The sequence below is a fragment of the Aquarana catesbeiana genome, linkage group LG02 (genome assembly GCF_042186555.1).
Source record: "Aquarana catesbeiana isolate 2022-GZ linkage group LG02, ASM4218655v1, whole genome shotgun sequence".
Classification (NCBI taxonomy): domain Eukaryota; kingdom Metazoa; phylum Chordata; class Amphibia; order Anura; family Ranidae; genus Aquarana; species Aquarana catesbeiana.
Genome location: NC_133325.1, coordinates 401757758 through 401784009, shown reverse-complemented (window position 1 = coordinate 401784009; position 26252 = coordinate 401757758). Strand labels below are relative to the sequence as shown.

The following is a 26252-nucleotide window of genomic DNA, read 5'->3' as shown; positions in this document are numbered from 1 at the left end:
AGGCCGCTTCCATCTTCGCCCCTCTTCCTTCCGGGGCTCTGTGACTGGCCGGAGCCGCATGACGTCACTCCCGCGCGCATGCTGGGTAAGACATGGCACGTTGATTTGATGCACTTCACAGCGCATGTCCCGATGACATTGGCGAACTAAAAGTAAAATATCTCCTGAACGGCGCACTTTAGAAGATATCTCCACTACCTATAGGTAAGCCTTATTATAGGCTTACCTATAGGTAGAAGTCACACAAAAGAGTTTACAACCACTTTAATACTATTTCACGCCATTAGATAAGCACAACATTGGAACAATTTGCTCCACATAAAATAATTCATCGGTAATAGAACGCCATTTCGCTATGCCCCTGGCGAGCAGCAGAGGGCGCTGTGAATTGTCAGCACACCGGCTTTCCTGAGACCTGGATATAAAAGCAGCCCATCCAGCCTCCTCCGGTCTCTCTCGTCCTCCCTGCGCAGCGGGGTGCTGGCTAGAACGTGCTTTCCCGTGGGTGACCGGGGCGTAAAAAAACTACTATAAAGACGAAGGGGTAACCGTACGACGCTCGTTCCATAGAGCCTAAAGCAAGTAATAACCCCCCGGTCCCTTCACCAAACACCAGTGAAAGCACACTTCGCTCCACACACACGCTGCTCTCTTCCATCGTCCACGCTGTGCTGTCCCTGCCTAGGCCGCGCTCTGTCTGCAACCCCCCTGTACCCCGCTCACCACACACCTGTTGCCTCTCGCCTTAAGAAGCCTGGTATTTCTCCTGTGGAGACCGAGTCCTTCTCCTTGTTGGCTGAGTTGAGGGTTGGGAGATGCACACTGCTACCAGCAGCTACCCTATGGCGTCCCTGTATGTGGGGGACCTGCACCCTGATGTCACGGAGGCCATGCTGTATGAGAAGTTCAGTCCTGCAGGACCTGTCCTGTCTATACGAGTGTGCAGGGACATGATCACTCGGAGATCGCTCGGATATGCCTATGTCAACTTCCAGCAGCCTGCAGATGGTGAGTGGGCCACACCTGGGCATAGGAGCTGACACGCACTGCACTAGATAAGGATCCAAAGGCTACTAGCTCCCGTTTGGATTAGGCCCATTTTGCAACCTGGTTACTCAAAACTGGATAGCCATGAAGTTGTTATACACGTTACAATCTTTTAATTTTACCAAAACAATTCATTCAGCTTGTATCCAATCATGTAAGCCATGGAATTAGTCGGCTCTAGAGGTGATTGCATAATCACATTGTATAGTCACATTTAGCCCTGGTTCACACTTGTGATGTGGCAAACGCAGCGAATCCTGTGCATTTCCTGCACCGCATTGCAGTCGCATGGCATTCATGCGATCTGCTGCGGGTGTCAATGTTATCTTAACGACACCCTGAAACAGATTGCAAAATGCGATTGCCAGAATCGCATCACGTGGGTGTGAACACCCATGCAATGGGATTCAGGTGCAGGGAGGGTCCTGCACTGTTTTGGTGCGGATGCGATTTTAGCCATGCAAAATGTATGGTTGAAATCGCACCACACAGACATACACGTGATGTGCACAGGAATGTGCTGTGATTTCTGTGTGACACATGCTGTGTGTGCATCGCACAAGTGTGAACCCAAGCTCAAAGTGATATTAGAGTAGGGCTGCAATTAACGATTATTTTCATAATCGGTTAGTTGGCCAATTATTGTTTCGATTAATCTGTTAACCTTAAAAAAAGTGTGGTGTATAATTTAGTTAATATGTAAAGTTTGAAAAAAAGGCAATTTATTCTTAAAGCGGAGTTCCACGCAAAAATGGAACTTCCACTTTTCGGAACCCTCCCCCCGCTCCGGTGTCACATTTGGCACCTTTCAGGGGGGAGGGGGGTGCAGATACCTGTCTAAGACAGGTATTTGCACCCACTTCTGGCATAGACTCCCATGGGAGTCTACGCCTCTTCCCGTCCCCACCGCGCTGTCTCCTGGGAAATACACAGCTCCCAGGAGAGAGCGGGGACCACTTGGGACGCGCAGCGCGATTCGAGCATGCGCAGTAGGGAACCGGGAAGTGAAGCCGCAACGCTTCACTTCCTGATTCCCTCACCTAGGATGGCGGCGGCAGCTGCCGAGAACCGAGCGGGTTCTTGGCGTCGCCTGCCGACATCGCTGGACCCTGGGACAGGTAAGTGGCCATGTATTAAAAGTCAGCAGCTGCAGTATTTGTAGCTGCCAGCTTTTAATTTTTTTTTTTTTTTTTTTTTGGCGGTGTGGGTGGACCCCCGCTTTAAATCTCTCTGCAGTGGTAAATATAAATAACCAACTATATGATTAGGGGGCAAAATATCTAATCCACTCTGAGAATAACAGACAGAAGAGAGATACTGTATATACTATTAGAGGAGATATACTGTATATAAGAGGCGAGAGATAGAGATACTGTATATACTATAAGAGGAGAGAGATACTGTATGTACTATAAGAGGAGTGAGATACTGTATGTACTATAAGAGGAGTGAGATACTGTATGTACTATAAGAGGAGTGAGATACTGTATGTACTATAAGAGGAGTGAGATACTGTATGTACTATAAGAGGAGTGAGATACTGTATGTACTATAAGAGGAGTGAGATACTGTATGTATACTATAAGAGGAGTGAGATGATGTATGTATACTATAAGAGGAGTGAGATGGTGTATATATATACTATAAGAGGAGTGAGATGGTGTATATATACTATAAGAGGAGTGAGATGGTGTATATATACTATAAGAGGAGTGAGATGGTGTATATATACTATAAGATGGTGTATATATACTATAAGAGGAGTGAGATGGTGTATATATACTATAAGAGGAGTGAGATGGTGTATATATACTATAAGAGGAGTGAGATGGTGTATATATACTATAAGAGGAGTGAGATGGTGTATATATACTATAAGAGGAGTGAGATGGTGTATATATACTATAAGAGGAGTGAGATGGTGTATATATACTATAAGAGGAGTGAGATGGTGTATATATACTATAAGAGGAGTGAGATGGTGTATATATACTATAAGATGGTGTATATATACTATAAGAGGAGTGAGATGGTGTATATATACTATAAGAGGAGTGAGATGGTGTATATATACTATAAGAGGAGTGAGATGGTGTATATATACTATAAGAGGAGTGAGATGGTGTATATATACTATAAGAGGAGTGAGATGGTGTATATATACTATAAGAGGAGTGAGATGGTGTATATATACTATAAGAGGAGTGAGATGGTGTATATATACTATAAGAGGAGTGAGATGGTGGGTGTGTATATATACTATAAGAGAAGTGAGATGGTGGGTGTGTATATATACTATAAGAGGAGTGAGATGGTGGGTGTGTATATATACTATAAGAGGAGTGAGATGGTGGGTGTGTATATATACTATAAGAGGAGTGAGATGGTGGGTGTGTATATATACTATAAGAGGAGTGAGATGGTGGGTGTGTATATATACTATAAGAGGAGTGAGATGGTGGGTGTGTATATATACTATAAGAGGAGTGAGATGGTGGGTGTGTATATATACTATAAGAGGAGTGAGATGGTGGGTGTGTATATATACTATAAGAGGAGTGAGATGGTGGGTGTGTATATATACTATAAGAGGAGTGAGATGGTGGGTGTGTATATATACTATAAGAGGAGTGAGATGGTGGGTGTGTATATATACTATAAGAGGAGTGAGATGGTGGGTGTGTATATATACTATAAGAGGAGTGAGATGGTGGGTGTGTATATATACTATAAGAGGAGTGAGATGGTGGGTGTGTATATATACTATAAGAGGAGTGAGATGGTGGGTGTGTATATATACTATAAGAGGAGTGAGATGGTGGGTGTGTATATATACTATAAGAGGAGTGAGATGGTGGGTGTGTATATATACTATAAGAGGAGTGAGATGGTGGGTGTGTATATACTATAAGAGGAGTGAGATGGTGGGTGTATATATACTATAAGAGGAGTGAGATGGTGGGTGTATATATACTATAAGAGGAGTGAGATGGTGGGTGTATATATACTATAAGAGGAGTGAGATGGTGGGTGTATATATACTATAAGAGGAGTGAGATGGTGGGTGTATATATACTATAAGAGGAGTGAGATGGTGGGTGTATATATACTATAAGAGGAGAGAGATGGTGTATATACCAGGGATATGCAATTAGCGGACCTCCAGCTGTTGCAGAACTACAAGTCCCATGAGGCATAGCAAGACTGACAGCCACAAGCATGACACCCAGAGGTATGATGGGACTTGTAGTTTTGCAACAGCTGGAGGTCCGCTAATTGCTTATTCCTGGTATATACTATTAGAGGAGAGAGATAATGTATATACTATTAGAGGAGAGAGATAGTGTATATACTATTAAAGGGTGAATCGTAAATATCAGACTCGGAGATCACATTTTTTTATTAAAAAAAAAAAACGAAGTCTTCCTTCAAAAGTGATTTTAGGAAAGTTTCATTTTCTAATCGTTAGTGGGGTCAAATCGACGTTCATTTTCATCCACAGTGATGGGAAAATTTGGTAATAGAAAATTTCTTGGTCAAAGAAATTTTCAGACAGTGTATGTGGTTTTCGTTCAGAAATTACAATCATTTTAAAAACAGAATGTTAAAAACAAGTGAAAATTTCAAACATTCTTTCATTCAGCGAAAGTACAAAGATGTTTCGTCTGAATATTCTCACCTGAAAATTGATCTGTGTGGCCAACATAAGGCTCGGTACACACCTATGCAGTTTGCTTTTGATCTGTTTCTGCAGTGCTTTTTTCTGTGCGTTTTTTTGATTTTTGCGCATGTCATTTTGCTGCGATTTGCGTTTTTGCATTTTTTTTTTGGCCAATTTGTTGGGCAGATTAAAAAACACAAATTGCTGCAAAAACGCATTACATGCTTTTCTGTAGCTTCTCCATTGAAGTCTATTGAACCAAAAAAAGCACCATTTTGCGTAATAAAAAAAAAAAAAAAAAAAAAGTCCCTGACCCTTTCCAAATATGCAGAGGCTGAAAAAAGCATAGATGTGAACGTGTCCCACAGGAAACCATGTAAATGAACTGTATTGTGTTTCTGCTAAAAACACACAGATGTGAACCAAGTCAAAGACGTTTAGTAACATAATGGGGTTAAAAAAACTAAAATTAGCCCTTTATAGTACAAAAAAAAACAGATAATCGCTACTGTAAGGGTTTTTTTTTTTTTTTTTTTGTAGAAGTGTTAAAATAATATTTACAGTAGCGATTATTTGCTCTTTTTGTACTATAAAGGGCTCATTTTAGTTTTTTAACCCCATTATGTTACTCGCCGATTGATTATGAAAACTCATTTCATAATTAGTTGTTTCAGTCATAAAGCGGAGTTCCACCTGCAAAAAAAAAATAAATTAAGTCAGCAGCTACAAATACTGCAGCTGCTGACTTTTAACATAAGGGCACTTACCTCTCCAGGGTGCACGTGATGTCCTCACCCAAAGCCGACCCCTCCCTTGGCTCCGGCATCTTCAGTAAGGGAATGGGGAAGTGAAGCCTTGCGGCTTCACAGCCTGTTTCCCTACTGCGCTTGCGCATTCTGACTGGTTCCTGCTGTCTTCTGGGACCTGTGTGTCTCCCAGAAGACAGCGGGGGGTGGGGTGGGGGGTGGAGGAGGGGCTGGACATGGTGTAGATTGCTGCAGATACTGTGGCGATCTTTTGCTGGAAGTGGGAGCAAATACTTGGATTAGACAGGTGTCTGCTCCCCCCTGAAAGGTGCCAAATGTGACACTGAAGGGAGGGAGGAACTGGATAAGTGGAAGTTCCATTTCTGGGTGGAACTCCGCTTTAAAGTCCTTTTTTTTTTGTTTAAAAATAATGTTATACTTACCTGCTCTGTGCAGTGATTATGCACAGAGCAGGCCAGGGCCTCCACTTCTCGGGTCCCTTCCTCCCTCCTGCCCCCACAGCAAGCAGCTGAGCCGCTGCTCTGTTTCCATTCAGAGACAGAGCCGTGGCCTGGCCCTGCCCCCTCTCACTCCTCATTGGCTCACTGACTTTGACAGCAGCGGGAGCCAGTGGCGCCAGCTGCTGTGTCTCAGCCAATCAGGAGGGAGAGTCCTGGACAGCCGAGGCTCTCCTGCAACATCGCTGGATCGAGAGGGGGCTGCTGCACACTGAGGGGTTTTTACCTTAATGCGTAGAATGTATTAAGATAAAAAAACCTTCTGCCTTTTAGAACCACTTTAAGCTGGTCATACACAATACAACTTAAAGTGGTTCTTCAGCCAAATTTCCAAAAATTAATGGTCAGTAGCTACAACAATTGTAAAAACAGACACCTGTCCAGGGATTCCAGTGCTAGCATGTTAACTGTGAGAAGCCAGCAGTGACTCCTTCATACTGCTCATACGTGAGTTGTGCTACACCCTGTGAATGGTCTCGCAGCCTGCTGGAACCTGTGATGTGTCCTAGAAGGTTGCAGGGAGAATTTTCACTGGGATCACCTAGGTGATATGAGCAGAGGTTGGGAGCAGGTACCTGTCAAAACTAGGGGAAAAAAAGGATTGTGCTTTTTTTTTTTTTTTTTGACTGAAGTTCCACTTTAAAGTAGATGTAAACCCTTACATATATTAGAAATGAACAGGTAAATACCACTCGAGGTGATACATACCCAATAGACCCCTGCTCTGGACGAATAGGTGCCAGTCCATGACTTGAGCAATCCAGATAAGCACAAGAGGTTGACTGCACTCCAATTTTTGTAGAAATGTAAGATGTATTGCTTAAAATCCAGATAATACAAACATCACTGACCCAAAATACAGGATAACAGCACAGTGGTTAACGTGTTTCGTCATAACCAAATATATTTTTGTTCTGTGATATTTGTATTATCTGGATTTTAATCAATAAAGCTTGCGTTCCTCTGAAGATTAAAGTGTGGTAAACCTCTTGTACTTCTCTAAATCCTTATATACACCAAGTGAAGGGTCTATTGTCAGGTGATAGAGATGAAACTAATGCTCCTACATACGTTGTACCTGTTTATCTGCTGTTGTCCATTCAATGTCCAGAATTTAGATGGCTTATCTGAGCGTTCACAAAAAAGAAGCCAGAGAGCTGAAGTTACTCTGCAGAGTTCAGCGAGGAGAGCTCTGAAAGGTGATGGGAGAGAAGGGACCCTCCTCTCCCCTCCCTACAGATGCTTGATGTAGGTATGGGCTTCTAAGCAGTTAGGACCAAAAACTAAAGCGGAGTTCCACCCTAAAGTGGAACTTCCGCTCATCGGATTCCTCCCCCCCTCCGGTGTCACAATTGGCACCTTTCAGGGGGGAGGGGGGTGCAGATACCTGTATAATACAGGTATCTGCACCCACTTCGGGGAGCAGCTAGCTGCAAAACCCCCGCCCACCCCCGTTGTGTTGTGGGAAATACACAGTTCCCACAACACAACGGGAACCAGTGTAGACACGCAGCGCGACTCGCGCATGCGCAGTAGGGAACCGGGCAGTGAAGCCACAACGCTTCACTTCCTGATTCCCTCAGTGAGAATAGCGGCGGCAGCACCCGAGGATCGAGGGACGGTTCGGTCTCGGGTGCCGACATCGCTGGACCCCGGGACAGGTAAGTGTCTTTATTTTAAAAGTCAGTTGCTGTAGTATTTGCAGCTGCTGACATCTAAAAAATTTTTTTTTTTGCAAAACTCCGCTTAAGTTCAATAGGCATGATTATAGAATTTCAGGCAGTTTGATTAAGTAAACCGTGTCATACCTGCTCTGTGTAGTGGTTTTGCACAGAGCAGCCCTGATCTCCTCTTCTTGGGTCCCTTGCCAGCGCTCCTGCCCCCAGAGCAAGCAGCTTGCTATGGGTGCACCTGAGGAGGCTCGCTGCAGCTCTGCGTGTCCATTCACAGACAGTTGTGTCTTGGCCCTGCCCCCTCTCTCCTGGCTCAGTGGATGTGATTTACAGCAGTGGGAGCCAATGGCTCCCTCTGCTGTCTTAGCCAATGAGGTAGAGTCTCCAGGGAGCAGTCGCTGGACCGAGATGGGGCTCAGGTAAGTATTGGGGGACTGGGGAGGATGCTGCTCAGAGAAGGTGTTTTACCTTCATGCATTCGAAGGTAAGAAACCTTGAGCCTTTACAAACACTTTAGTTCACTTTTCCAGAAAAAGTGATAAGATTAACTGACACCATACACCCTCCCCCACCCCCTGTGCTCCTCACTGTACTTGCCTCTGGGCATGCTGAGTTGTCAGGGTTCATGCAGCAAGTCCAGCGATTTGAAATCCCCTCTCTTCTCTGTGTGCCAATTCCTGGACAGACCAATCAGAATCAACCTGTTCTGTCCCAGAAGGGCTGCACGGAGAAAAAAATGTAAGGCTGGCCTGGCTGCGTTGACACTGACAGTATAAACATCCCTGGAAGTATGTACTGCGGAAGGGTGTGTGGCGTTCACCTTTTTAATTCTTTCTGTAAAGATGAACTAACACTTTAAACATTGTATTGGATAGAGGTTAAAAGAAGGACTGCAACTAACCATTATTTTCATAATCGATTAGTTAGCTGATTATTGTTTTGATTAATCGAAAAAGCGATATTAAACCCAAAAACGGAAACCTTACATTTTAACTTACCAATTTTTAGATGTGGTGTCTGTGTTCGTTTTCTCTTAGGCTTTTTTCCATTATTTTCATCTGCTGATCCAGCCAGTAAGGATATAAAGGGTTGATCATCTGTTTGCATCAATTTGCCCATTGCAATGCATTGCTGTCTGTTTTTCATCCATTAACTGATGGATAATAAAAAAGGGACAGAAGGAACGCCCGTGTGAAAGGGGCCTTAGTCTGTTAACTTGCTTTAATGGACCACGCTGTCCTGACAAATTGGGAGTTAGAGGGTTGAGACAAACAATTTAACACTGACAAGGGTGCTTACAATGATTAGGTTTTATTTATGTAAAAACTTTATCCTAAAAGGAAAAAACTTACTGTAACAGCTTATAAAGTGTTAGTTGGCGTTCAGCTTCAAGTTGTTAGTCAAGTCCAGTTAATCTTGTAGTCTTAATACTAACTTCTATCTGTTGCCAGCCAAATCACCAGGTGAAATAAAGGAAAAAAGCCTAAACAAACTGATGCAGCCACCACACCCAATCAATTGTAAGGTGCAATTTTATTACATTTTTGTTTTTGGGTATTGCATAAGCTAGCCTTAAGACCATTAAATTTTGCATACGTTTTTACAGGGCCTGCACAAAGATTTGAATAATGTCACAGCCAGGGCTCCTATTAAAGTTGGTCATCATACACGGGTCAGTTTTTTTCATTCAATGATTCCCGCATCCACACATTCGATGTGTGTATTCTGACAGTGGGGAGACTCCTCTGCCATCAGAATACACTAATTAGTGCTGCAGCACTGATTGATCAAAAATTTACTGACAGGGTGCTTGATCAGAAGTCGATTTGTAGATTAACTTCTGTTCAGCCACAGTGGCCACACATGGATCAAAGTTTGGGTCTCTTCTGAACCAGTTGATTTTCCATCTTTGGCCACCTAAAGAACTGTATACAACACTCATGGGTAGATTTACTAAAGCTGGTGCACTCAGAATCTGGTACAACTGTGCATGGTAGCCAATCAGATTCTAATGTCAGCTTGTTCAATTAAAGTGATTGTAAAGGTAAATAAAAATAAAAGTAAAAATAGCAAACATATACTTACCTCCACTGTGCAGCTTTTGCACAGAGTGGCCCCGAACCTGCTCTTCTGGGGCCCCCACGGCGGCTCCTCCCCACATCTGATAACCCCCCCGAGGGGGTTACCTTGCGGGCGCACTCCCAAGTCCAGCATTCGGCGTCCATGGAGGCCGAATGCAAAACTCGGCCCTGGCGCTCGCGTCGTTGGATTCGATTGACAGCAGCAGGAGCCAATGACTGCGCTGCTATCAATCTATCCAATCAAGAGCCGAGAACCCCGGCAGAGAGATAGCATGTCCCCAACGGGTCAAGTTCGAGGGTTCAGGTAAGTGAAACGGGGGCTGAGGGGCCAGTCACTGACAGGTGTTTTTTCACCTGAATGCATAGAATGCATTCAGGTGAAAAAACACGTACCTTTACAACCCCTTATATAATAAAACCTGGAAGCTGATTGGTTTCTATGTGGAGTTGCACCAGATTTTGCACTCTTTGGTTTTCGTACTCAGACTTGTTGCAGCTGACACAGGCAGCATTCAGGAAGGGGCTGCAAAAAAGGCTTCAGATAAACAGCACTAAGATGCAACACATGCTGAAAAGTAGTATTTTATTGTTAAATAATGGCACTTGTTTACCAAGTGCTTTAATAAGCTCGGTGTCATTTATTTATAGTTTACATCTGATTTAGGTTCTAAAGTCAGAAGGTTTTTTTTTTTACCGTCATGCATTCTAGGTAAAACGCCTTCTGTGTGCAGCAGGACCCCCCCCCCCCCATACTTACCTGAGCCCCATCTTGATCCAGGGATGTTGCACAAGAGTCTCGGCTGGCCTTATCTCCTTATTGGCTGAGACAGCAGCAGTGCCAATGGCTCCCGCTGCTGTCAAAGTCAGTGAGCCAACGAGAGAGGGTGTGGGGCCGAGCTGCGGCTCCATCTCTGAATGGACACCCAGAGCTGCAGCTCGGCTGCCCCCATAGCAAGCTGCTTGCTGTGGGGGCAGGAGTTCCAGTGAGGGACCCGAGAAGAGAAGGCTCTAGGCTGTTCTGTGCAAAACCACTGCACAGAGCAGGTAAGTATGACACGTTTATTATTTTTAAACAAAAAAAGACTTTACTATCACTCTAATAGTAAGGGAAGAATAAGGGTCGGTTCACACTAGGACGACTTGTCAGGCGGCCTAGTCGCCTAACAAGTAGCTTCCCGTTCTGTACAATGGAACCGTTCTAATCGGAGCGACGCAAGTCGCTCCGACTTAGAAAAAGGTTCCTGTACTACTTTGGGGGCGACTTGCATAGATTTCTATATAGAAGTAATTTTGCAAGTCGACGCCCTTGTCATGTCCAGGTCGCCTGAGGCAGTCGCGCTGCCTCAGTGTGAACCGGGGCTTAGGATTACAGCCCCAGAGCATATGTAGCATCTAAAACAAGTCAGCAGTCACAGCTTCAGTATTTCTATGCTGACAGGTTCCCTAAGATTTATTTTGTATTACAATGTTCTCTGTGTCATCTAGTAACATTGATGCTGTTTTAGGTCTCTACCTAAACCTTGAACCTTTCAGTGCATCATTTCCTTATTGTGTGTGCTTAGTTCTTTCATTTTCTGTACCCAAAATTCCAATAAAGTGTGTTCAAATATTGTGCATTCATTTGGTCAGTTCACATACGTTTTTGCCAGTGGACAGATTATGTTGAGGTACATATTCAGTTATTACAGAGCCTTTTTTTGCTAGTTACTAATAATATGCAGTAGCCCCAGGGTGTTCTCTTCAGCTGTAACCAGGTCATAAATCTACCTAGCTAAAAATAAACTCATAAATGTCAGCTGCTCCCACATGCTTGACCTGTGTACATATGAACTGTGGCTGACCTGCATATTTTTAATATACTGGTACTTCGTATATTGTAAATAAACTTCCCATACAATATTAGTAGTCCCAGCTCTTCAGTAGTTGAATGATCAAATCCTTCGTTACTTTTGAACAAGTGAAAGCTCAGGTTGTCAAGTGTGAATATGCAATAAAAAGACCTAAAGGAAGTGCCTGCAGTGCATTACAGTAGTACTTCACTACAGTAGTAATTCCAGTACTTCTCTTTATAGAGGAGCATGTGACTTGCTGCAGTGCATTACAGTAGTACTTCACTACAGTAGTAATTCCAGTACTTCTCTGTATCGAGGAGCATGTAACTTGCTGCATCTGACAGCGCTAGGCCAATCAGCTTTGCCACATGGGAATTCAGTAGCTCTGTTTGAGCTGTGACTTTTAGTTTAGACTGGACTTTGTCGCTCCTGGCTAGAGGAGTAAAAAGTAAGTTGGATATATGCTACTGAGGAGGGTTAGGTTAAACTGAACCTGTTGCTTTGGCATGAATGAGGCCCCAGGCAGTTCTCCAGTGAATAAAGGCTGCCCTTCCTTACACTATAATGCTGCCTAATACTTCAGGAAATTAAGCCCTTTTCACTGCGAAAATGTATATTGCAGTTAATTACCAAGGTACTATATTTTTTTCTAGATTGAAGTAGGCATGGCTGTGTGACAGTAGTCCTAATGAGATCACTTGAAGATTAAAGGAGTTGTAAAGGCAGAAGGTTTTTTGATCTTAACCACTTCAGCTTCGGAAGATTTGGCTCCTCAATGAACAGACCATTTTTTGCGATACGGCACTGCGTCAATTTAACTGACAATTGCGCAGTTGTGTGACCCTGTACCCAAATAAAATTGATGTCCTTTTTTTTTCCCCACAAATAGAGCTTTCTTTTGGTTGTATATGATCACCTCTGCGGTTTTTATTTTTTTGTGCTATATACAAAAAAGAGCAACTATTTTGGGGAAAAAAACATTTTTTTATAATGTCCCAAAAAAAAACAAACAAACGTATTCATCTGTTTAGGCCAATATGTATTATTCTGCATATTTTTGTTAAAAAATCGCAAAAGGGTATATTAAGTGTTTTGCGCAAAAGTTATATCATCTACAAAATTGGGGATAGATTTATGGTATTTTTATTATTATTTTAATTTTTTTACTAGTAATGGCAGTGATCTGCAATTTTTAGCAGAACTGCGACATTGCGGTGGACAGATCAGACACTTTTGACACTTTTTTGGGACCATTGACATTTATACAGCGATCAATGCTATAAAAATGCACTGATTACAGTGTGAAGGGGTTAACACTAGGAGGCGCTCAAGGGATTAAATGTTTTTTTTTGTGTTTCTAACTGTGGGGGCAGTGTACTGACTGGAGGAGACCTATTGCTGTTCCTAATTACTAGGAACAGCAGATCTGCCTCTCCCCTCAGAATGGGGATTTGTGTGTTTACACACACAAATCCCTATTCTGGCTCTCGTGCCCGCAATTGCGGGTGGCCGCGTGCCTGCTATGGCCCTTAACCGCTTGCCGACCGCCTCACGACGATATACGTCGGCAGAAGGGCACGTACAGGCAGAATCGCGTACCTGTACGTTGCCCTTTAAGAGGCGGCCAGCGGGCGCGCGCGCCACCGGCAGGCTCCGTGAGTCGGGTCACACGGACTCGATCACTGCGGGGATACCCGCGATCGCCTCACGGGGAGGAAGAACGGGGAGATGCTGATGTAAACAGCATCTCCCCGTTCTGCCTAGTGACAGTGTCACTCGATCTCTGCTCCCTGTCATCGGAGCAGAGATCAGTGTCGTGTCACACACAGCCCAACCCCCCACAGTTAGAAACACGCCCCTAGGACACACTTAGCCCCTACACTGCCACCTAGTGGTTAACCCCTTCACTGCCAGTGTCTTTTACACAGGAATCTGCATTTTTATAGCACTGATTGCTGTATAAATGACAATGGTCCCAAAAATGTGTCAAAAATGTCCGATGTGTCCTCCATAAAGTCGCAGTCACGATAAAAATCGCTGATCGCCGCCATTTTAAAAAAAAATATATATATATATATATATATATATATATATATATATATATATATTAATAAAAATGCCATAAAACTCCCCTATTTTGTAAACACTAACTTTTGCGCATTCTGATCAATAATCGCTTATTGCGATTTTTGTTTTGTTTTTTTTCCTTACCAAAAATATGTAGAAGAATACGTATCGGCCTAAACTGAGGGAAAACATTTTTTTTTATATATATTTTTGGGGGATATTTATTATAGCAAAAAGTAAAAAATAATGCGTTTTTTTTCAAAATCGTCGCTCTATTTTTGTTTATAGCGCAAAAAAATAAAAACCGCCGAGGCGATCAAATACCACCAGAAGAAAGCTCTATTTGTGGGAAAAAAGGGCGTCGATTTTGCTTGGGAGCCACATCGCACGACCACGCAATTGTCAGTTAAAGAATCGCAAAAAGTGCTCTGGTCAGGAAGGGGGTAAATTCTTCCGAGACTGAAGTGGTTAAAGGAGCCGACGTACAGGTATGGCGATTTGTGCAGGGGAGCCAAACTGCCTCTGTAAATGTGCGTGAGGCGGTCGGGAAGTGGTTAATGTTCTGTTGAAAGATTAAGTATTCTTCCTCTTCTGTTATGGGGTTGTTCTGGTTCAACTTCTGCTGGCTAGTGACAGGGTCACTTTAAAAATCACAATTACACATATGATTTAAAATACATTTAGACTTGGTACCTGATTGTGTTTTGAAATCAGGCTCCAGGAATCTCCTGCACAGCAATGTTCTCATAGGGAGTTTTATGGCTTTGTGCAATACTGTTAGTCACAATATAAACACAATACAGCACACTGCATAGCTTGAAACGGAACTAAACTCTCCTATCCTTTACAATCAAGGAAGCTGCCATGTTAGCCTTTATTAGATGGTTTGACAGTTTGTTTGAGAGCCAAAGCAACTGTGACCGTTCATGGCATGTCTTGATTGTAGTTGTTTTGGGAAACTGTTCTGCTTTAACTGCAGTGTAGTCTGAACAGGGACCACCAAGATGTGCTGTCTGGAAGGAGCACTTGGATTACATGAATGGAATTGCAGAATTTTAACTCTTTTGTCTGATAAAATAGTTCATTCTTTTCAACTGTACATTTAGTGTTTTACCTAGAGTTTAACATTGAAGCAATCTAGAGCTCCTAACTTCAAAGCAACACAAACAAAACGTGCAACTGTATTCTAAAAAGGATGTCTTTTTTTGTTTGCAGCTGAACGGGCTCTGGACACTATGAACTTTGATGTGATAAAAGGAAAGCCGATCCGGATTATGTGGTCACAGCGGGATCCATCTCTTAGAAAATCTGGCGTGGGCAATGTTTTCATAAAGAACCTTGATAAATCAATAGATAACAAAGCACTTTATGACACTTTTTCTGCGTTTGGCAACATTCTTTCATGTAAGGTTAGTTTCTGAGCTTGACATTTTTGTCTACTATTATTGGGATGCTTTTTTTGCTATACCAAGGACTCCTCTAACACCCACTCTCCTACAGGTGGTGTGTGATGAGAATGGCTCCAAGGGGTACGCTTTTGTGCACTTTGAGACACAAGACGCTGCAGACAGAGCCATAGAGAAGATGAACGGCATGCTGCTGAACGACCGCAAAGTGTGAGAGGAGTTGTGCTGTGAGGGATTGTAGAACGTGGACTTCTTTTCTAGAAGTTTTTAGTGGGCTTTTGCATTTGAACTGTTTAGTCTACACTGAGGAACGATTTACAGGGAAACAAGCTTCAGTCAAGTTATGGCTGGCATTGGTGCTTGGGCATGAAGTGTTTAAAATGGGAATTTATTATTAATGAATTTCTACTGGTATGCAATACTTAAAGCCCTATATTCCTGTACATCTGGTTTTTGTGTGGACTTTTAATTTAAGTTTGAAATGTATGTTCTGCCATACCAAAGCATAGCTGCAAGTGTTTCTTCCAGGATGTTGGGGAATAACTGTTTTTACTGTACATTTACAAACGTGGTGCAAAATATTTGTGATGTTTGTTTTGCAGGTTTGTTGGGCGTTTTAAATGCAGGCGGGAGAGGGAGGCAGAACTTGGAGCCAAAGCTAAGGAATTCACAAACGTTTACATCAAGAATTTTGGAGAGGACATGGATGATGAGCGACTAAAGGAGACTTTCAGCAAATACGGTAACTGAATTTCTGATCCTAATAAGTGGGCACTTGCTTCTGGCTTAGCGTGTGAATAAACTCATGAGCTCCTTGGCTCTGCTCGTGCATGTGGGCATCTGGTTTCACGCATATGCCGTGGTTAACCTTTTGAGTTCTCTAACTCTGCTCCCGCATGTGGGCACCTGGTATCATGCGTGTGCCGTGCACCTGCATGCTGTGACCCTGTGACCTCTGTGGTTAACTGGTGTCTCTTGGCTGTAGGCAAGACTCTGAGCGTTAAGGTGATGACTGACCCCAGTGGCAAGTCCAAAGGGTTTGGCTTTGTCAGCTTTGAAAAACATGAAGATGCAAATAAGGTAAGAGCTCCCTTGAAGGACCAGGCAGACAGAGAATGTTTGCAGGGGAGTGCCAGGTGCTCGGGAGCTCTACAGATCTTGTGCTATCCAGTGTGGGGGCCTGTATCTATGATTTCTCTAACAAATGGTTGTTTGTACTAGGCCGTGGATGACATGAATGGAAAAGATGTCAATGGAAAGGTGATGTTTGTCGGCAGAGCGCAAAAAAAGGTTGAGCGACAAGCAGAGCTGAAACGGCGATTTGAGCAGTTGAAGCAGGAGAGAATCAGCCGCTATCAGGTGTGTGTATAATTAATATATATATATATATATATATATATATATATATCTCTATATCTGCTAATTACAAAAGAGCCCATGTTCAGTCTTGAGAGATGACGTTTATCAGTGTTTAAAAGGACCATGTAAGTAAGGTTTTTCTACCAGCACACCAGGAAAGCCGTACCGGACATGGTTGCTTTGGGCAAAGTGGAAGGTCATTCAGACACTTTTCAAAAAGCATGAAGGGAACTGCATTATGCAGTTCACCTAAAATAGGAAGTTCAGGCCACAATTTCTTATTGACATGCTCAAAAGAATGTGACTTGGTCTAATTCCTCTGGGCAAAGTCTTTGTGGCCATTCATCGTATTCCACTGCAATACAGCCTGGCCCAAAATAAGAGGCACATAATATAACTACTTGTGCCATACTCATAAGCACAGGGGCAGGATCTAGTTAAAACTCTGGTCTGTGTATACACTTGCTTTTGTGGTGTGTTTATTTTTTTATTTTTTTTTCTTCTGGTGTTATAAGGCTCTAAGAAGAATTTTGTTTCTCAGTCATGAAGTAAAATATTTCATTAAAAAACATGTTATACTTAACTGCTCTGTGCAATTGTATTGCACAGAATGGTCCCTTGTCTCCCCTTCTGTAGTCCCCACCAGTGCTCTCTGCTCCTCAGGGGACACATGTGCAGGTGGTCCTCAGCCAGGCTGTGTGCATCCATTGACAAAGTGCAGATCGGCCACGCCCCTGACCGCCGCATCCCTTAGTTAGATGTGTGCTTTTGAGTCTGCACACCTGCTGTGGCCACTGTGACACTCCTGCTCTTCCTGTAGGTTTCTAATTTATTTTATAGAATTATTAATACAATAGAAGGTGTTAAACACTCTGGTGAATTATGACACTCAAAACTTCCCTACTGGACAGGAACAGAGTTGGTATCCTAACACCTCAGAAGTCAGTGTTGACAAAGCTCACTCAGACTCCACTTGTTGCAAAACGATGACTTCTGGGTTTATCACATTTGTATTTCCAGATATTCATCCAGCTTCCTAGTTGATCCTACAAGTGTTTTGATGTAGGTAACTGTTGTATTCTATAATATTTTGTCTGTTATAGCTATCCAATTCCTTATGCATGTTAATAGTTTCTTGTTTGTTCCCAGGGTGTAAATTTATATATTAAAAATCTGGATGACACAATTGATGATGAGAAGCTGCGGAAGGAGTTTTCCCCGTTTGGGTCAATAACAAGTGCCAAGGTGAGAGGAGCTCTTTGCTGGATAATATAAACCATTGTAGACATTTTGCTCCATTCATGTCATCTGTAGATTTAGCCTTTTGGCAGTCATAAAATGTGCACTGTTAACTCATCCTGTCCCTGCTGTGTAGTGCAGGGGGAGGTTTTCCAGTGCAAAAGAAATGCTGAGGAAATCCAGACAGAGCATGGTTTACCTTGTGTTCTGTCTCTACACCTTTGCCACATGCAAACATTCACTTGGTGTAAATGTACCAAGTAATTCTGAACACACCTTTGGAGTTTCACTACAATCGTATGTGATTTTTCTCCTTCAGGTAATGCTGGAGGATGGACGCAGCAAAGGATTTGGATTTGTTTGCTTTTCCTCACCTGAAGAAGCCACTAAAGCAGTCACTGAAATGAATGGAAGAATTGTAGGCTCAAAGCCTCTTTATGTTGCATTGGCTCAAAGAAAGGAAGAAAGAAAAGCTCATCTTACGAATCAGTATATGCAACGTATAGCTGGAATGAGGGCCCTGCCTGCCAATACTTTAATTAGCCAATTTCAACCAGCTCCCGGAGGGTACTTTGTGCCAGCAGTTCCGCAGGTTGGTTTGGTATCTGAAAGTAGCCTTATAAGTTTAAATTGCATGGTCTTAAATGTGTGTACAGGGGGTCCCCTAGTTACAAACATCCGACTTACAAACGACTCCTACTTACAAACGGAGGGAGACAACAGGAAGTGAGAGGAAATCTACCCCTAGGAAGGGAAATTCTCTCCTGTAAGAGCTATTATGGGGAAAAGGTACCTCCACTGATGCTTTATCACCAAGGCTTGTTTCCACAACAACCCAAAATTTTCAAAATCCAATTGTCATTGGGACAGAAAGTGAAGTGAAATCTTCTTAACAGGGGCACAGACAGCAAAACAAATGTTATAGGGGTGTTAACCCTTCCCTATGTTATCCAAAAAGCTTAAAAATAGTTTTTTTGGCTGGAGCTACACTTAAAAAATGTACCTGTTCCGACTTACAAACAGATTCAACTTAAGAACAAACCTACAGTCCCTAACTTGTTTGTAACCCGGGGACCCCCTGTAATTGCATTTATCTCTCTTCAGGCTCAAAGCAGACCTGCATACTACGCTCCTAATCATATAGCTCAAATGCGCCCTGGCCCACGATGGCAGCAAGCAGGACGTCCTCAGGGTAAGCATTTAGGTGTGATTGCCAAGAGATGGGTCGATCGCTTGAGAAACGTTCTTATAGGGCAACCCACTGACAAACCTAATTGGATATGTTTTTTTTTTTTTCTCAGCAGTAATCACTGCATGAAGATAATACACAGTAGGTCCTGTTTGTTCACTAGGTGACTTTGCCACCATTTCTATTTGTTGGATGAAAATAACACAGGTGTTTTCACCTTTTGACATTTATTTGTAAAACATTTTGGAAACATGAGGTAGAGGTTTGTAGGTACAAGTGAGGTGTAGATTTCAACAGAAAAAGGCAAAATATAGGTCTGTGCATTACTCTCAAGCTCGGCACATACTTTTTCACCAGTATGTTTATTCATGTTGTGTTTTGTTTTTTAAATGTTCTTTTCAGGCTTTCAGCCCATGCCTAACACAGTGCGACAGAGTGGCCCCCGCCAGTCAATACGCCATATCCCACCTTCGAGTTCTCAGGGCACACGTGGTATCTCCAGCGTAGCCCAGAGAGTTGGTAAGGCAATCTGGTAATTTCTGTGTTTTCTCTAAGAGCACTATAAACTTATCCTGCTCCAGTTCCATGGTGCGGGGAAGAGTTGCTTTCTGTGCGAAAATAATAGCTGAGGAAATCCAGACAGAGCATGTTGCACCTTGTGTTCCGTCTCTACACCTCTGCAACACATAGATACTTGTATGTATTGATGTACTGAATGCTTTTATTTTGCTTTAGTTCGTCATTGTGAGCATAGATTTTATTGCCATCTCTTATTTGTGAAAATTCAGTCCTCCTTTAATTTCCTTACTTTTCTCCATAGGGGTTTCTTCTGCTACTCAGACAATGGGACCTCGTCAGCCAGTTACTGTTCCACCATCCCGACCTGTGCCTCAGTACAAATATACACGATGTCCACTCCCTGGAGTGCAACCACTACAGGTTTGTTTTACTAAATATTTGTTAGGCTCTGTGTGCAATATGGACTTAGGTTGCTCAACCCACATTGCCCCACTATCTCTTGTATAATAAAGTTATAATAAAAGCCTTCATCTTTTGACACAACTTCATTGTACACTCATTGCATAAAGTGTGTTTTTTTTTTTTTATTTTATTTTTTTTATTATAAAACAGTCCTAAATAACCAATGCAAGATAGACCAAAATATTTCTGATCACCTAGGAAGAACCAATGATTTAGAAAAGCAGTGTTTTGTGCTGTTTATTTAATCAGCGAGTACACGTACCGATACTTTCGGTCAAGTACTCGTCGATACCGAGTACCGATACTTTGCGGGGGAATTTGCGTAAATACAAAAAACTGGTGCAAATCGCATGCAATTTCTGTGTGTGTATAGAAGTGCCATCTAGTGGGCCGTTTAGAACTCACAATTCAGCAGATGGAGTGCTGTTCTAGTAAGTAGGTAGAGACAGATTAGAATTTCAAAGCGGCAATCGTTTATTGGAAAACTGAAGACTGATGACATTAGGTGAATCGATCACAAGCCCATACAGGATGATGGTAGTGTGCCAGTCTAACCCTGGAGCTCCTGGGGGCGGGCAGTGAGCCAAATGGATGTCGGATCGATGGAGAGAGCTGGCACACCTGGAAAGAGGAAAAATCGTCCATTGTATATGTATAAAGGGTTGCGGGTTGGTTGTCTCATTCCATAAAGCTCTTGTCACCACCAGTTTCTTTCTCCCAGTATGGACTTTAATATAAAGGTGATTACATGATGCTAATACCAAGTCAAATGAAGGTATTTGCACTAGTGACATTTGTTGGCTTTCATTAGGTACCGGTAAATGTCCATTTCTGTGGAAAACAATTTCCAAGTCTAAACAACATTTGTTGAATTGGAAATTTTTAGAAGAAAATATGAAGTTAAATGTTGGCTGACCCTACCTACTGTTTGTAGTATGTATAAGAAATCTGCATTTTAATAAAGGATAATGTTGTCACTTTTGGAAAACAGCATGGTTGTGTGAGGCTCTGCCCAGACGGCTGCATAATTCATTTACAGAGCTCTGGGTGTGAATGAACTTTAAGTCCTGACACTTTTTTTCGGCTTGTAGTTCTCAAACTACCACGGCGTTGTGGTAGTTCATTAAGTCTTCCGGTCAGTGTGAACATACGATGTACAGGGCAGACAGCTCACACTGAGTCTGCAGGAGACCTGCATGGCATCAGCGATCAGCTTTCCAGGCTCCTAGGAAAAATAAAAACGCGTACCTGTGTTTTTTGTAAAAAAAATAACATCCTTTAATGACATGAGGTGGTTCTATTAAAATATATATACCGTTGTGCTCATAAGTTTACATACCCCTGGCAGAATTTGATTTCAAAAGCATAATCACAACAGAAACTACCCAAATGACCCTGATCAAAAGTTTTCATACCCCAGTTCTTAATACCGTGCATTTCCCCCTTTTAACATCAATGACAGCTTGAAGTCATTTGTGGATAAGTCTCTTTATCTTCTCAGATGGTAAAGCTGCCCATTCCTCTTGGCAAAAAGCCTCCAGTTCCTGTAAATTCTTGGGCTGTCTTGCATGAACTGCACGTTTTGAGATCTTCCCAGAGTGGCTCAATGATATTGAGGTCAGGAGACTGAGATGGCCACTCCATCCAACTTTGTGTTATCATTCATATTCTCTAAAGAATGGCCAAAATCATAAGTTCTGCCAGGGTATGTTAACTTATGAGCACAACTGTGTATATATATACAAACAGTGCATCTGGAAAGTATTCACAGCGCTTCAGTTTTTCCACATTTTTTATGTTACAGCCTTATTCCAAAACAGATTAAATTAATTATTTTCCTCCAAATTCTACAAACTATACCCTATAATTACGTGAAAGAAGTTTGTGTGAAATCTTAGGTACGTAATTTTTTTTTATTAATTTGCAAAGTATTCACAGCCTTTGTGCAATACTTTGTTGAAGCCTCCTTTTGCACCAATTACAGCATCATGTCCTTTTGAGTATGATGCTACAAGCTTGGCACACCTATTTTTGGACAGTTTCTCCCATTCTTCTTTGCAGGACCTCTCAAGCTCCATCAGGTTGGATGGGGAGCGTCAGTGTACAGCCATTTTCAGATCTCTCCAGAGATGTTCAATCAGGTTCAAGTCTGGGCTCTGGCTGGGCCACTCGGAGACATTCAGAGTTGTCCCGTAGCCCCTGCTTTGTTATCTTGGCTGTGTGCTTAGGGTCGTTTTCCTGTTGGAAGATGAACCTTCGCCCCAGTCTGAGGTCCAGAGTGCTCTGAAGCAGGTTTTCATCAAGGATGTCTCTCTGTACATTGCTGCATTCATCTTTCCCTCGATCCTGACTATTCTCCCAGTTCCTGCCACTGAAAAACATCCCCCTGCAGCATGATGCTGCCACCACCTTGCTTCACTGTAGGGGTGATATTTGCCGGATAATGAGCGGTGCCTGATTTCCTCCAGACATGACGCTTGCCATTCAGGCCAAAGAGTTCAATCTTTGTTTCATCAGACCAGAGAATTTTATTTCTCATTGTCTGAGAGTCCTTCAGGTGCCTTTTGGCAAACTACTTCAGGTGGGCTGTCATGTGCCTTTTACTGAGTGGCTTCTGTCTGGCCACTCTACAATACAGGCCGGATTGAGTGCTGCAAAGATGGTGGGTCTGAAAGGTACTCCTCTCCCCACCGAGAAATGCTGGAGCTCTGTCAGAGTGACCATGGGGTTCTTGTTCACCTCCCTGACTAAGGCCCTTCTCCCGCGATCGCTCAGTTTGATCGGGTGGCCCGCTCTAGGAAGAATCCTGGTGATTCCAAACCTCTTCCATTTACGAATGATGGATGCCACTGTGCTCATTGGGACCTTCAATGCTGCAGAATTTTTTTCTGTACCCTTCCCCAGATATGTGCCTTGATACAATCCTATCTCTGAGGTCTACAGACAATTCTTTGTACTTCATGGCTTGGTTTGTGCTCTGACATGCACTGTTAACTGTGGGACCTTTATATAGACAGGTGTGTGCCCTTCCAAATCATGTCCAGTCAACTGAATTTATCACAGGTGGACTTGTAGAAGCATCCTAAGGGTGATCAGTGGAAACAGGATGAACGAGCTCAATTTTGAGTGTCATGGCAAAGGCTGTACATATGATTTTATTTTGTTTTATTTTTAATACATTTGCAAAGATTTTAGACAAACATCTTTCATGTTGTCATTATGAGGTATTATTTGTAGAATTTTGCGGAAAATAATCCATTTTGGAATAAGGCTCTAACATAACAAAATGTGGAAAAAGTGAAGCGCTGTGAATACTCTCCAGATGCACTGATTGTATTGTGTGTGTATGTATTGTGTGTGTGTGTGTATGTATGTATGTGTGTATGTATATATGTGTATGTGTGTATATATATGTATATGTTTTATTTTTTTCCCCAGCAGACACCTCAACCTGCAGTCCATGTACAGGGACAGGAGCCTCTAACGGCCTCAATGTTAGCTGCTGCTCCACCCCAAGAACAAAAACAGATGTTAGGTGAGTGACACCCAGTTCTTGCCCGCAGGTATGCTTTGTATATTGGTTTGTGTGTATGTAATTCTTGTCTTTGCTTAATGTTAGGAGAACGTCTCTTCCCTCTTATTCAAGTCATGCATCCCTCATTGGCGGGTAAGATTACAGGAATGCTGCTGGAGATTGACAATTCAGAGCTGCTACACATGCTGGAATCCCCAGAGTCTCTGCGTTCAAAGGTAATTGTCTACTACTTAAAGGTGTACAACCTGCTTTTTATATCTATCAAAAAATCTTAAACCGTGTTTCCAACCTGCATAGTACCTTTAAAACACAAATCCTATCATTTTAGATCCAATTCTAACATTGCACTGCAATACTTTGTCCACAAGTTATTTTGTTTTCCTGAGGTCTAAGAAAATGTATCCAATCAATTTATAGGAAAAGAGTTTAGAGAAATACTGAGGCTGTCATGGCTAACCTATTAATGCATTGCCTACCTGGCTGCCTCTGGCTTCAACGCTCTGAGACATTAACTTGGAACAAGCATGCCAGTAAGGCAAGTCAGAATGAAGTCACAACTGCTAACCTGCATACTTGTTCTGAATCTGTGACCTAAAGCGGAACTTTACCCATAACAATGTTCTTTAACAAAAGAACATACATTCCACAATAATATGCTGCCAATTACAACATTAGTGTGTGCTGTAAATTCCCTCCAGCGTTGCTCCTGTGTTCTTGCTGGAGGCCACCATTTTGTTGAATGCCAGAGCAAGTCCCTGCCTCTTTTTGGAAACTTTCCCCCTCTCCTTAGTTTCAACAGCTATGTCGTTTTCTATAATTAAAACATATACATCCTTGATTGTATGACGTGGCTTAGCTAGAGAAGAAGGCTGACAGAAGAGTTAGTGCTGAAGTTCACAAGCTGCCAATGAGAGAGAGAGAATCGGCAAGAAAAGACACACCCCTATTTTTTAAATCTTTTGTGTCTTTTTGGCAACAGTTTGTCCTGTCACCTCTCCTCCCTTCCACCCTTTTTGTTTTCCTATTTGTTCCTTGCGATAGCAATAAAACTCAATAAAAAAAAAAAAAAAAAATTCATGCAATGCTTTGCAGGCTCCTAGTGTAAAAAAAAATGAAAGAATGTGCATTTATGTGCAAAATACAGATTTTTACATGTATTTGATTGTCAGAATTTGCCTGGTTTTATACTGATTAAACATGGAAATCACCTTTTTATGTGTGCAGTAGTATTAACAGTGCTCAAAAGTTCAAGTCCTGAGCCACTAGCCAGGCCTTAACAGTTACTCGCCACCATGATCTGCTGTTTGGTTGTCAGTTCTTAGTGATACATATATAGCTTTAATTTTACCTTAAACAGGTGGAGGAAGCAGTTGCTGTTTTGCAAGCTCATCAAGCCAAGAAAGATGCTGCTCAGAAGGTGGGAATCGTTGCTGCTACCTCCTGAACCAGGACAATCTGTAAGTGTAATGCTTGCTTATCAACAGTTTATCCAAATCACCCCACTGATGTTAAAAGTGAAGTATGGGATTTTTGTTTTTTAATAACTTACCTAGGTGGATGCAGCATCAGTCCCCTTGCTGGTTCTACCACTGAGAACCGAGCCATCGAACACAGCCATTCATTCGTTACTCAGGGCTCCCTGAGCAGAGAGCCAGGGACTTGACTCTCTGCTCTGTCGCATCCCCTCCCCCCACGCGCTGAGTGCTGGGCTGTGGAGCGGGTGGGAGCGGCTGGCCCAGGTTTTCAGCAGATTGCTAAGAGGCTGGGTGCCGTTCCAGGCATGCGGGCGGATCCCGGCCATATGGTCACGATCTTTCCCCGTGCTTGGATGAGCTCTGTGACGTCAGCCGACAGCGTGCTGTTTGCTGAAAATGGATCACAGGAGTGCTGAATTAACTGCATTCCTTTGATCCACAGGAGAAGCCAAGCTTTGGCTGTACTTCTTCTTTTTAAGAGTACATAATAGCAGTGTTCATGAGTACGTAGTGATGTATATCTCTCGCTCTCTGTATAGCTCGCGCTATTGTTTATTTCAGTCACCTGGGTCAGTCATGGGACTGGTGATTTATGTAACAAATAATTCAAGTCCATATTTTAAACGAAACAAGTAATCTTACTTATGAAACAAACTCCAGTTTTCATAAATCGGCCCCTGTATAAGATGTGTGATTTTGCAGTAGCCTTCACTTTTTTCTTCTGACGATGCAGCCTCCACACAAACTGAACACATTCACCAATACTAGTAGAACAAATCACCAACCTGATGAATACTCTCCCTCCTTTGTACTTGTTTTTATGGTTGAGTGCTTGACAACTTTATATTTTATTGCAGGGAATACAGAAGCCAAATCTCAGAATTTTGGAGTGTTTGGGAAATCTCCACTAGGAGTCTCCTTTACACGCTGCTTATCTCTGCCAGAGATACTGTCTCGTTTGTTAAACATGAGGACTATGCACTATGTCGCTTTATGCTGTTGGGATAATAAGTTGCCTCTAGGATCCTTTCACTGGAGATCCTGAAGTTTTCTTCAGATTGCAAAGGATTTTGCAGTTTTAAATATGGAGACGTTTGAATATTAACATCCAAATGGTTTCTCAGTGAAATAATAAAATATTTCAAAAATTGCATGTTTCTGTCTGATTCTTGAAATCTAAAAGCACATAAGCGGTATGAATTTTATGGTTTCCACCTGTGTGGTAGTAAACACAACCAGTTTGCACAGTGAACAGTGGTAAGTTTTTACACATAAAAATAGCATAAGAAATACTTCCTAAAAACAATTCATGTAGGGAACTATCGAAAGCATTTCCTAATAATATTTTTTTTTTTATTTTTTAATATATGCAATACTTCAAAGTATAATTGCATTGCTGGAATTTGCAATCGCTCTATAAATGTCAATGGTCCCAAAAATGTG

At 42.4% G+C, this 26252-nt stretch overlaps 1 protein-coding gene and 2 non-coding genes across 7 annotated transcripts; all 3 read left to right on the top strand.

Annotated features, from left to right (window-relative positions):
- Positions 1–429: 429 nt before the first annotated feature.
- On the top strand, positions 430–25962 carry PABPC4 (poly(A) binding protein cytoplasmic 4). Of its 5 annotated transcripts, none has more exons than XM_073615280.1 (15): positions 430–1008; positions 14841–15034; positions 15126–15241; positions 15634–15773; positions 16017–16111; positions 16253–16390; positions 17540–17635; positions 17949–18221; positions 18734–18821; positions 19221–19337; positions 19639–19757; positions 23241–23334; positions 23419–23549; positions 24692–24791; positions 25667–25962. In XM_073615280.1, the coding sequence occupies exons 1-14, from the start codon at positions 816–818 to the stop codon at positions 24776–24778; spliced, it is 1881 nt and encodes a 626-aa protein (XP_073471381.1). In that variant the 5' UTR covers positions 430–815; the 3' UTR covers positions 24779–24791; positions 25667–25962. The 5 variants fall into 5 exon arrangements, with proteins under 5 accessions (XP_073471381.1, XP_073471380.1, XP_073471383.1 ...); XM_073615279.1 differs by having other exon boundaries at positions 431–1008; positions 23238–23334; XM_073615281.1 differs by having other exon boundaries at positions 466–578; positions 23238–23334.
- On the top strand, positions 17733–17861 carry LOC141130746 (small nucleolar RNA SNORA55). Its single transcript, XR_012242508.1, has one exon. It is a non-coding gene; the product is annotated as a small nucleolar RNA SNORA55 (small nucleolar RNA).
- LOC141130747 (small nucleolar RNA SNORA55) lies at positions 19375–19506 on the top strand. The gene has a single exon (XR_012242509.1). It is a non-coding gene; the product is annotated as a small nucleolar RNA SNORA55 (small nucleolar RNA).
- Positions 25963–26252: the final 290 nt, after the last annotated feature.